This window comes from Sinocyclocheilus grahami, unplaced genomic scaffold (assembly GCF_001515645.1).
Source record: "Sinocyclocheilus grahami isolate Dianchi unplaced genomic scaffold, SAMN03320097.WGS_v1.1 scaffold492.1, whole genome shotgun sequence".
Classification (NCBI taxonomy): Eukaryota; Metazoa; Chordata; class Actinopteri; order Cypriniformes; family Cyprinidae; genus Sinocyclocheilus; species Sinocyclocheilus grahami.
In genome coordinates, this window is record NW_015505671.1 from 618924 (window position 1) to 631981 (window position 13058).

Below are 13058 nucleotides of genomic sequence, written 5' to 3' on the forward strand. Positions count from 1 at the left end.
GCCTTCACGGAACTCAAGTCACGTTTCACGTCTGCTCCCTTTCTCCATCACCCTGATCCTGAACTTCCATTCATAGTCGAAGTGGACGCCTCAAATACTGGCATTGGAGTCATCTTTTCACAGCGACATGGCTGTCCGCCCAAGCTTCACCCTTGTGCCTACTTTTCCCGCAAACTCAGCTCAGCTGAACAGAACTACGATGTCGGAAACAGGGAATTGTTGGCCATGGTATGGTCATACCATACCTCAGCTATGGAGGAGTGGCAACATTGGCTAGAAGGATCGAAACACCCCTTTGTTGTTCTTACTGACCACAAAAATGTAGAATATCTACGATCTGCTAAAAGGCTGAACCCCAGACAGGCCCGATGGGCACCTTTTTTTTTTTTTTTACATGTTTTGATTTCTCTGTCACATATCGTCCCAGTTCTAAGAATACCAAAGTTGATGCCTTGTCACGTCAACACGACTGCCCAAACCCCAGTAATCCCGAAGAAACCCTTCTCCCAGAGTCATTAATCGTGGCCCCAGTCCAATGGGACATCATGACAGAACTTGATCAGGCTAATTTACAAGAACCCTCCCCTCCCGCATGTCCCCCTGACTAGACCTTTGTACCTCAGGAACTACAGAAAAAGGTCATACAAGACATTCACTCTGTGCTCCGCTCTGGTCATCCTGGGATTACTGCGACTCTCCACCTTCTCCAGAACAGCTTCTGGTGGCCAACCATGAGGACAGACACAATAGACTTTATCCACAGATGCATCACCTGTAACGAGAGCAAGTCTCCCAGACAACTACCATCCGGCTTATTGCACCTTTTGCCAGTTGCCCGCCGACCATGGTCTCATCTGGCTATAGATTTTATCACTGATCTCCCCAAATCCAATGGCAATACCACAATATTTACCATCATAGATCGTTTCTCCAAGGCATGTCGCTTAATTCCACTTGCCAAACTACCCACAGCTTTCGAAACGGCTGAATCCCTATGCAACTTTGTGTTTCGTTTTTATGGTCTCCCTGAGGATATCGTGTCGGATCGAGGTCCCCAATTCAACTCCAGAGTATGGTCAGCTTTCTTCCAAAAACGTAATACCAACATCAGCCTCACTTCAGGATATCACCGCAATCTAATGGCCAGACTGAGCGGCTCAATCAGGATATCACACGATTTCTCAGATCCTACTGCCAAAAGAACCAAGCAGACTGGCGCTGATACCTAATGTGGGCAGAGTACGGTCAAAATTCACTTCAAAAACCCTCAACTGGACTAACCCCTTTCCAATGCATAATGGGTTTCCAACCACCTTTATTCCCATGGTCAGGAGAACCCACCGAGGTACCTGCTATCAACCACTGGCTCCAGAGGAGCGAGAACATTTGGAACCAGGCTCACACCCACTTATTACATGCCATTAGGAGGAAGAAGTTGAAAGCCATTCGTCACCGTCGCCTCAGTCCTGAATACATTCCAGGTCCATGGGTCTGATTATCTACCCGAGATCTCTGCCTCAGACTTCTGTGCAGGAAACTCAGTTCCAGGTATGTGGGTCTCTTCCAAATTGTTAAACAAATAACACCAGTTTCTTACCATTTGGCATTACCCGCTAATTATCGTATTTCTCCTACATTTCATGTTTCACTTCTCAAACCCGCTGGTGGTCCGAGAGCGGAGGAGGAGTAGCAGATCAGGGACCAGGGCCCTCCACCCATCATGGTTGACGGCAAGTAGGTATACCAGGTTCGAGAACTACGTGATTCCAGATGCCGGGGAGGACTCCTCCAATATCTGGTGGACTGGGAGGGGTACGGACCGGAGGAGCGATCCTGCGTCAATGTTCCCCGTGTCTTGTCTACCTGTGGATTACCTTTGGATTGTTTATTCTCATCGTGATCGCCTGCTGCCTGCCCTGGACTCTGCTTTTGTGAACTGATTATTGATTTACTGCTGCCTGCCCTGACCTCATGCCCGTCCCTGGATTCAGAGTTATCTCATCTTTACTGTTGTGTTTGCTGGTGATTGACCCTACCTGTTCTACTACGCTTTCAATAAAGCTGCAAATGGATCCTTACTCTGTTGAAGTCTCGTTACAAAATGTTTAATTTTACAAATGTTCAGGGAATCAAAAGTTCCTGCGAATAGAGAATCAACCATACAGATATTTTTTTCTGTGTTTGTCTTTGGTCTGTAAAACTGCTGTGGCTGTTCAACATAAGGCTGCTGAACCTGTTTCAAGATCAGTCTGTTCAAACATGGCCACACCTCAAAAGTCTTTTCAGAACAAATTGATTAGGACCAAGAGAAAGACAAACAGTGGCGCTGACGTACCTCACATTTGAAAAGGAAGATCGCCACCCACAATTCAGAAAACAGCTCAGACGTAAGAGAAAATATCAAGCACTGCCCGTGCATTCGCTGGTAGGCGAGCATGTCCAATACAAATAAACACAAATGTTTATGGGCCATTTATTAGTGGAGTTTGCCGAGGCACAGAATCTCATCCTTTAGTCCATAACAGCCTCTTTGCAAAGCTGCATTACACTGTGACAAATCCTAAAAAATAAATTTTTAGCAATAGTAGTGTTTATCCTACTTCCTCCTGTTTACAACTTGACTGTTACATAATCTCCATTCCGTTTCCTTGATGTGTCATTATGCACAAAAAGAAAAAAAGCAGCATCAACTATGACTTAAGACTCAGTAAATTTTTCCTGCAACATAATACCACAAAAATGGCAATGTTTTAGCTTTTAGAAAATAACACTAAAGTTCCCATGAAATTTCAGCAGTGGCCATGCAATGAGTCGGCAGCTTTTTCAACAGCGAGATAATGTCTCTGCTGGGATCCTCACTCCTGTTTGTTTTTTTTCCCATTTCAGGTTTATTGGTCTTACATATTTAGTTTTTTCGTTCTCATGTGCTCCCTGCCTTGCATCTTGCTCCATCTGTATCAATCAATGTTTTCACCCACTTTGCACATTGCTTTTTAAAAAAATATTTTAAATGATTATTGACCAGAAAAAGCGATTAACAATTCAGTAAAAACACTTCATGATCAATGCATAAGAATCATTACCTCCCTGCCAAACAAACTTGCAAACTTGCCTTCTATATAATATGAAAAAAACTGATGCCCTGGATGACCTAATGCAGATTATGTCAAATATTTGGGAATGTATTCATGCTACGTACCTCAAAACTTAAAGAACATAGTTCATACACAGTCGAGAAGTCAGTTCTTCAGTAAATTCAATTCAGTAAATTTCACTTTCATTAACTAAGGCAGCTTCCAGCCTCTCACTTGATTATCATCTCAACATCCCACTCGCTCACCATATTTGCTATGACCTGGATACTTGTTATGTAGTATATTTTGTACTTCTCAAAACTGAATTTTATTTGCAACAGTTATCAAACTTACCAAATAAAGGCTCTACAAAACTGCCTCGAATTGTCTTCTCTATGACATTGCTGTACCAGTGGTTACACTCAAAACATCAGCCTGCACACACAAATGAAATGCCTTTTTTTTTTGGTAATTTAATTATAATATGCCTAATAATTATTATTTTTATAGTGAACCAAAAATAAAATGTTTTCCCCAAAGGCCATATAGGTAAATTTATAGAGTGGTTGAGCTCACATCTATCCTACAGTCCCCTATTATTACCTAGTTATCATCATCCCATTGTGACCTAAAATACTGAATTTGTTGGCTGTACACTCTCAGAATAAAAGGTACAAATCCGTCACTGGGGCAGTACACTTTCAAAAGATACTAAGTAATATGTACATTAATTTACATTTATGATGTTAATTTAAGTGTATTCATTTTTAGATGTTAGTTCATACTAATACTCTTACTTTATTTGAATATTACATGTAGAAATCGGCATGAGCCCAGATTTAAAAATGCTATTGTTCACTAGTTCATAGTAACCACTGTGTAATGTTAATGTGCAACCACACTGAAGTGTTAACGATACATTAATAACAGCAGTCATAGACTATGATTCACTCAGTTGAAGCTGCAATAATAGGATACTGGCAAAGCAGATTTGGCAAATGCTCCATGCTTATTTGTGTTTGCGAGAACCTCCATGCAACCTCCATGAACCTCCGGTGCACACTGCAATGTTTTGGGAATGACATCCGCATATAAATGCAGAATTAACTCTCAAAATTGCAATGACTGGCATAGTGATAAATCATAACAACTGACAGAAAAAAAACATATAAATATGTCTAAATAGGTGTGCATGAAGCACCCTCAGTGATTTGCTTTTGGAACTGGCCCTGCCTCTACATGATGAGTGATTCTTTATCATCCTCATTTATGTGCTCTATTTTTCTTTCTACTGGCATTTCTTTCTGCAAGAAATTGGACTTGATTTGTTAGCAACAACAACTTTCACGTGCATCTGGTAACAGATAAATGGCAGATAAACTGTGCGCTATTTCAGTGTTGTTATGTGATTATAAGAGAAGAAACTGTTAAATAAAGTCTTTATTTTTGTTTTCTTTGTTCACAAAAACTATTCTCATAAAATTACGGTTGAACCACTGATGCCACGTGGACTATTTTAACCATGTCCTCACTACCTTTCTGGGCCTTGAACATGTCAGTTGTGTTGCTGTCTATAGAGGGTCAGAAAGTTTAGAATTTCATCAAAAATATCTTAATTTGCATTCCGAAGATGAAATAAGGTCTTAAGGGTTTGGCACAACATGAGGGTGAATAATTAATGACAGAATTTTCCTTTTTGAAAATGATCACGGAAAAAGACCAAGGAAAATGTGCTTCCTCATTATTTAACCACTTTTAAAGACTATGTTGAATTCCACAGGGCTCTGTACTCAGACCGAAGCAATTTTTTCAGTTACACCAGACTAGTTGGTTCTGTTGTCACATCATACATCTAATCCTTCATTACCACTGCTCACAACATAGACAGCTCTTAACTTGTCTTTTTAATACCTTGAATGGCAATTTATAAGCTCATGTTTATCATTGAAAAGTCTTAGTCTTCCTTTATCTCAACCAAGCACTAGGTAATGCCTGCATTTCTGTTAAAGATCAAGGCCCGTATGTATAAACCTTCTCAGAAATGCTCTTAAGAATAGTCTTAAGCTTTGCCTTAAGTGTCAAAATATTCTTAGTAAAAAGTAGTAAAAGTACTTTTATAAAGAAGCTAAAAGCAACTTTCAGAAAAGTCTAAGACTGATTCTTAAGTGTTGACTGAGGTGACAGTGTTGTGAACTAAGGACTACAATGATGTCAACACAATATAGCTGACCTCAACCTCTGAATCAGCCAATAGTGAGCCTGCTCATGTAAATTCACAGCAGCACAACACCAATCATTTAATGTAACTACAATAAAGTCATTTAATTAAGACACTGAAATATTTTAATATTTAAATATATATTTTTAAATGCTTTGCATTGTGCAAAATTATCACAAATTATTACCGATGCTTTGTTTTCTATTGGTATGTCTCCACGTTTACAGCAATGATGTGAACATGAGTTCCATCAACGACTCCAGGAAATAGGGCTGAACTATTAATTGCATTTGCGATAATATCGCGATATGACAAAACGAAAATTTTTCAATCGCAGAGGCTGCGATTACACTCGGTCACGTGACACGCGAGAGTAAAGAGATGTGTTCGACTTGAAGCGACAAAGCGACCGTTGCAAATCATTTTAACTTTGTGTCAGTACGTCATAAATAGAACAAGGCATCAGTTTACTGTTGGGATTTGTCGCGTCGAATCCAGTGTACACAGTGTCACTGATTATAATGGTTCTACTGTATTAAAGCCTGTGTGTGTCCTATGCCTAAGCAGACAGCATGAAACCCACAAAAAATAAATAAATAACAGAGAGAGAATAATAATAATAATAAGTTATTCTCTCTATGCTATTTTTCAATGTTTCAAGTGATGCAGATGTTTTTCCCCCTGTAGGTTTTATAAATTAAAAAAGCATTAATTTTTTGATTTTTTTTTATAAGTTTAAAGGGGGGCGCGACCAAAATATTTTGAGAAGCACTGGTCTAAAGTTAACAGACAGTGTTTAGTGCAGTCCACATGTTTACCTATGTTTATTACAGTGACTTTGAATTACCTAAAGTAGTGTGGTAAAGCAACAGGTTTGTTTTTATATTTCTGCAATCTACTTTAGTTTGTGCGATTTGTTACTGACTTTCATATTAATGTTTACACCAGGCTTATTTGTCAGTGCTTTATGTTGTCATAATTATTACATGCTCACAAGGTTGGAAGTTCAACAAATCAGTCAATATACTGTGATTGTAGATGTTAAATAAAAACGTCATTCATATCAATTCACGCATCACCTAATTTCATCGTAACATATAGGCCTGGCCTACAGAAAAGAACATTTGTGTTTAATCTATCTAATAGTGTGTTAGTCATACTATACACTGATTTATAGCTTGTCTTTGTTGAATAATACAAAACATAAAGAGCTTTAAAAAATAATTGCATATTAAATCGCAATATTGGCAAAAAAAAAAAATCACAATTCGATTCTTTTCCAAAATCGTTCAGCCCTAGTTGGAAAGTCATTAAACTGCCATATAGTAGTGGCCAAAAGTGATGTCCGGCCTATGAAGTTTGACATCTTCACCATTAATAAAAATTTTAAAAAGTGCAAGATTTTGTAAGCATATTGCATAGTTGCTTAGTTAGCTGTTTTATTTGTGATAATAATGCAATGAAACATGCCAAATTGTGCGGTCATAGTTTTTGACCATGCTGTCATACAAATAAATTATGAACAATTATGGACTAATGAAATGTAAGTAACATATGTTATAGGGTATATGTTAGGTTATATGTATATGTTGGTGCTTTCACACCTGTAGATCGATTGCTTTGTTCCGAAACAGGGATTCAAATTACTACAATGTTGCTTTTTATTCTTGGTGCGGTTTGTTTTCACACGGCAATGTTTCTAAACGGACCAAATTTGTTAATACAAGTCACGCGCGAGTAAACTGTTCTCTCATTGGTCAAAGTTCCACGGTTTATTTTCCGGGATTCCACCAGCTGTCACAGCTGTCATCCCGTCACGACAGCTTCGCGGGCTTGTTGTTGGTTTTGTTTTGTAGCTGTCCTTATATTAATTTATCACTTTGAGCAGGAGTCCAGGATTCATCGGGAAAACATTTTTAAAATGCACCTACGAGGAAGAAGAGCAATAAGACGGCATTATAAAACGAAAAAGTGCGCTTTGATTTTGAATGGCGAAGACGTGCTCACCCACAGGTTCATTTCATTTCTTCATCCCTTTTTTAAGAGACTTTTTTTTCAAAAGCCTAGCAACGGATTCCACTCAGCTGTCACAGCTGTCATCCGTCACGACAGCTTCGCGGGCTTGTTGTTGGTTTTGTTTTGTAGCTGTCCTTATATTAATTTATCACTTTGAGCAGGAGTCCAGGATTCATCGGGAAAACATTTTTAAAATGCACCTACGAGGAAGAAGAGCAATAAGACGGCATTATAAAACGAAAAAGTGCGCTTTGATTTTGAATGGCGAAGACGTGCTCACCCACAGGTTCATTTCATTTCTTCATCCCTTTTTTAAGAGACTTTTTTTTCAAAAGCCTAGCAACAAAATCAATTTCTTGGACAAAGGTGGAGGTGATGAGTTTGTGGCACTGCTGAGGTGGTATGGAAGCCCAGGTTTCTTTGACAGTGGCCTTCAGCTCATCTGCATTTTTTGACTCTCCCATGACGTCAGAAAGGCGAGTTCACTGATCTATAGAAATATAAATATAGATCAGTGAACTCACCTTTATGAGGTCATCTAGCAACAATAAGTGACCGGTTTTAGCCTCTTTCGATTGAAAGCAGTTGGCAACACTGCTCAGTGTTTTTTTGTCCTTTGTATTTTAATGGTTTAAGTGAAATGTGGGGTCATTTAAAAATTTTAAATAAACTCCACACATCACTTTTGGCCACTGTTGTGTTTGGTGGGGTTAGTGCCACAACATGTAAGACCCTGCTTACTGTGTCATCACCAGTGCACTGCTGCATTTTTCCAATTTTCCAGCCAAAAAAAATGTGATTACTACTTTCATTTCTGCAGTTAGAACATTGACTTGTTGAGTGGAAGAGGTTATTACATTTCTTACTTTGTCTGTTACAAAAACAAAAATCGTTTTATCAACTCCATATTATCATATAAGTCCAATATGTCATATCTTCGCTGGAAAGTGTTTGTCGTCTCCTCTCCAGCTCTCTTAAATAATTTAGGAGCTGAGACGTAGTCTTAACACTTAGGAACCTTTATGAATCTCTCTTATTCTTAAGTCTAGGAATAAGAGTAAAATGACCTAATTCTTAGAATTTTTAGAAAAAAAACATCATACACATCACTTTTGGCCACTGTTGTGTTTGGTGGGGTTAGTGCCACAACATGTAAGACCCTGCTTACAGTGTCATCACCGGTGCACTGCTGCATTTTTCCAATTTTCCAGCCCAAAAAAATGTGATTACTACTTTGATTTCTGCAGTTAGAGTGGAAGAGGTTATTACATTTCTTACTTTGTCTGTTACAAAAAAAAAAAGACTTTTTGATCTTGTTACAAAAACAAAAATCGTTTTATCAACTCCATATTATCATATAAGTCCAATATGTCATATCTTCGCTGGAAAGTGTTTGTCGTCTCCTCTCCAGCGCTCTTAAATAATTTAGGAGCTGAGACGTAGTCTTAACACTTAGGAACCTTTATGAATCTCTCTTATTCTTAAGTCTAGGAATAAGAGTAAAATGACCTAATTCTTAGAATTTTTAGAAAAAAAACATCATTCTTAGAATCCTAAGACACACTTAGGACTAAAATTTTACACTGAGCGGCTTTATACATACGGCCCCAGACAGCCATTGAACTTCACTGTGAATGAAGCTCAGGATTTTACAGCCAATTCTTACAAAGCAACAGAACGACTGAGTCACTGGCTGCATTCAAACTAGACTGACTAGACTGGCCACATCCACAACACACCTCGCTGAATTTCTCTCCAGGATTCACGATTACTTCATGAAACCTGAGTCTGTGACGGGTATTTCTCTCATTTTGGTACAAAAGCACAGGCAAAGAAGATAATAAGTAGCAACAAGAATTTTTGAACTTTCTGTACATGTACAGAAAGAAATGACTGTTTTACAAATTGCGCATGAGCTGGGCAATAATTAAGTGCAATTAGGATTACACAAAGCTAACACACAAAACAATGACAATTTATCATGAATACAGTCATACGGGCCTTATTACTTCAAATGGAAAGTAAATAATTTGGGGGAAAAACAACATGGCAACAGAGTTTCAACCTTGTGGTGGTCATATGATAATAAGGACACTTTGGTCATGTGATTGTGGGAGAGCACGGCTGATTTGCGTGACCTAAGAAATGTCACAGAGCGGTTGATAACTTATTCTATCGTACCAATCTCAAACTAACACACATATACAGCAGCCTAATATTTAAGAAATATGGTTATATTTTCAAAACATTCAGTTATTGCAGTTAAGAGTTCATAGTGCTGCATACTTGCTGGATTCCTCTCTTAATGAATTACTGTACACATATTTTTTTGTTTTTAAAAACTGACGGCTGATTAAAAAATACTTGTATGCAACGTAGTTAAACAGATTTGCTTTTAAGTAACTCACAGCAATTTCCCTGCAGGCAGACATGGAAATACCAGTGCCTTCTATCTGTTTCAGCGCATACTCCTTCTCATCCTTCCTGTGAAAACACAAACACAACATCACTAAAGGTGAGGAAACACATACCGTAAATACACGTTTGAATATGAATAACTCTATTAAACAACTATCTGTTGTATTTCAGTAACTTACATTTAAGACATGAATAACAATATATTATGCATTTAATTAATAAATCATAAAGTAGTAACCATTAAAAAGTGCTTGTTTACACACTAATGTACTTTAATTTTTGCTAATATAATAACTAAAATACATTTAGCTAATAATTAAATAATGTGCATTGATATTACCGAATTAAACAATAACTTTTCTCCAAGTTCATGATGCTAGCAAAAAATCTCTTTTTGTAATGATTACTGAAGCAGTATGTTTTCATACTCCTCATCTAGTTTACATGATTACTCATGGTTATTGATTGATTGTCTGCTGAATAGAATTCACTATTTAAATATCCATTTTCTCAAAAGTAACTTCACACTTCTTTGCAATGATTTTTAACCAACCGGCCAAAGAAATCATTCATGAGATGTACAAAGCCCTCCTCAGGTTCACACAGGTGTAGTTCATTACATTAAACTATCAATATGTCCCAACATTTCAGATCCACAAAATGTTTGTTTATAGATAACATTATCTTTTATTATTTCAAATATATACTCTGTAAAACATTTAACATGCAAAGTGCTCTTGAGCTACCTTTCTTAAAAGTAAACAACACTTGTTTGCGTGTTTTATCACCCAATGCAATGAAATGCAAACATTTTCCAGGGAAGTGCTTAAATACCTCTATAATCAGAAGTCATTTTTTGTGAATAAGTACCAATATATGATATGAACTCAAGGTGTGGTCACGTTAGCCGTTGCTCTGAGACTTTTCACAAACTAAATCCAATCAATTAACAAAGAATGAGGGCAATATGTTTCAATACCAAAATCCACAGCCTACTTGTACGCATGATTTCAGCGTGATAAACATGATAATCAGAACCAAAACAGATGTTTTTTAGTGCAGCTATATTCTGGAAAAGGGGGCGGGGAGCAGCAGCTCATTTGCATTTAAAGACACAGGCCCGAAAAACAGCACGTTTCTGCTTCCACTCAAAATAGGCATTTTCAAAATGATGTAATAGATGATCTGTGGAGTATTTTGAGCTGAAACTTCACAGACACATTCTGGGGACACCAGAGACTTATATTACATATTGTAAAAAGGGGCATAATATGTCTCACCATAATCCAACATTAAACACTGATTCATCTAAATTCATCAAAAATACAGACTTGAATATATATACCGTAATATACCGGAATCTACTCAATATAACGGAGCTGATGTAATTGAAAAGAACATTGACTAGGTTCAACTAAACTGGTGTTTCTGAAATTAAGACACATATATTTAATGCAAACACTTGCCCTAAAATATTGAATAAATTCAGTAAGACCTTTTTTCAGTGAAAAACAAGGCAGTCAGAGTTGAATGCGTCTGAAACACTTGCACGCTCGTCATTTGCTAACCCTCAGGTTGGAACAAACCTGTACGAGCTTCTCTCTTCTGCTCCACACAAAAGATCTTTTGAAGAATGTGTGTGAATGAGCCAGCTGATGGAATATGATTGATCTGAATCACTTATTCTATTATATAACACTGTTGTAAGTTAACTGCTTGAAGGCTGTGGGCATTAAGCTGTGCCAGCAGAAAACAGTGTCCCACAATGCTTGCAGCTGCCTCAGAAACCTGTGATCACCTCGCTGTCACTAGGGTATTTGTGTAGAGGACACAGTGTGCCTGGCAGCATTACGCACTGGCATGATCACCGGTTACTGCTGCATGCCACTCCTAACCCCTGCATGCATAAATGAACCCACACATGAGCTCTTGTAGGATGAGTGTGCATGCAGTGTAGCACTTCTGCACATGTCGCCATGCATTTCTGAACATCTGCCACGCTTTCAGGAAAACGAGAACTTCTGCACAGATCAACACGTGAACTCCTGCAGACACTGCACTGCACGCATGCACGCATGACAACCTGCACAAGTGCATTTCTGAACATCGAAGCATGTAAACTCCCGCCCATGAAAGCATGAACAGGTAAGCACGTGAACACAGCAGTGGCGCGCGCGCACACACACACACACACACAGTCAGCAGAAGCGCGTAGCGTGAGTGAAACGCGTGCATCTTACCCGTCTTTACGCTTGGCTTTATAAACATGCCCGTATGTGCCGCGACCCACTTTACAACCTTCATATTCAAACAGATCTTCCACTCTCTCCCTCTCGGCGGCGAGCCTCGTTTTGAAGTCGTGGTCCATTTGAACCCATAAATGTTTCTTAATTTACAATAAAATAAAATATTAATTATTACATGCATTAATTAAATGATCCGATCGTTTTATTACCCCACCATTTCCTTGTTTGGGATTTTGGTCGGCCCCGCTTAATGGTCACGTGTTCGATGACGTATGTTATTGTGGCCGATTGCCTTCTGGGAAATGTAGTGCACTCCGATCGATCCGCCGGTTTGAGTTAACGACCGCAGGTCGTCCGTGAACTACAACGCGCAAACCGCGATCCATTCCCTTTCAAATGTTCGAGGTTGTTGGAATATTCAAACTTTGCATTAGCTGTCATTCTAACAGAAGTACGATAATAACTCGCGTCCGCAAATCGTCTGAAGTACTCTCACACGATGGTGATGTAAAATGCACAAGCAAAGCATATTTTGTGAATAAACGGGGACCAATTACCAGTTGCCTATGTACTGGCGCAGCGTTTATTCGCCTTTACAAGGGCATTTGTTATTATTATTATTATTATTTTATTATTTTTAAGCAGCTGCTGTTTAATACTCTTTCTTGCTTCAGAGTCTCATAAAGTAAAAAAAAAAGAAAAAGAAAAACACTCGAGCTTTAGGATCCAAAATAATATTTACAAAAAGAACATTAAAATCACAAACCACTAAGGGTTCATAAATGCGTTTTCACGCATCAGTTTCGCAGTTGCACTCGTGCTGAGAGGATCAGAGCACACGACCAAAGAAAGCGATCTCACAAACTGTCTAACTATTTACGCACGTAGCAAAGCACACAGAGAAGTCTCGCAGAAGTGCTGAATGTGATCTGGTAATGAAGAATGCAAGTGAAAATGCAATGCAGCGATAAGGGCTTTGATTGTATACAAGCTGTGCTGCTCATACCGTTACGCAGCCGCCGATTTGATTGACAGCAGCTACAGCCAATCGTTGCTGACACGAGGGCGGCTTCTCGGCCGTGATTG

The 13058-nt window shown here is 38.6% G+C and overlaps 1 protein-coding gene across 1 annotated transcript in view; it reads right to left on the reverse strand.

Annotated features, from left to right (window-relative positions):
- The window catches only part of LOC107554151 (cyclin-dependent kinase 19-like), a 51644-nt gene extending 39441 nt beyond the window's left edge, over positions 1-12203 (reverse strand). The window contains exons 1-2 of the mRNA XM_016236577.1: positions 11967-12203; positions 9717-9792 (exon numbers count right to left, since the gene is read on the reverse strand). Of these exons, the coding sequence (XP_016092063.1) occupies positions 9717-9792; positions 11967-12094 (204 nt within the window). The 5' untranslated portion in view covers positions 12095-12203. The remainder of the gene's footprint in view (positions 1-9716; positions 9793-11966) is intronic.
- Positions 12204-13058: the final 855 nt, after the last annotated feature.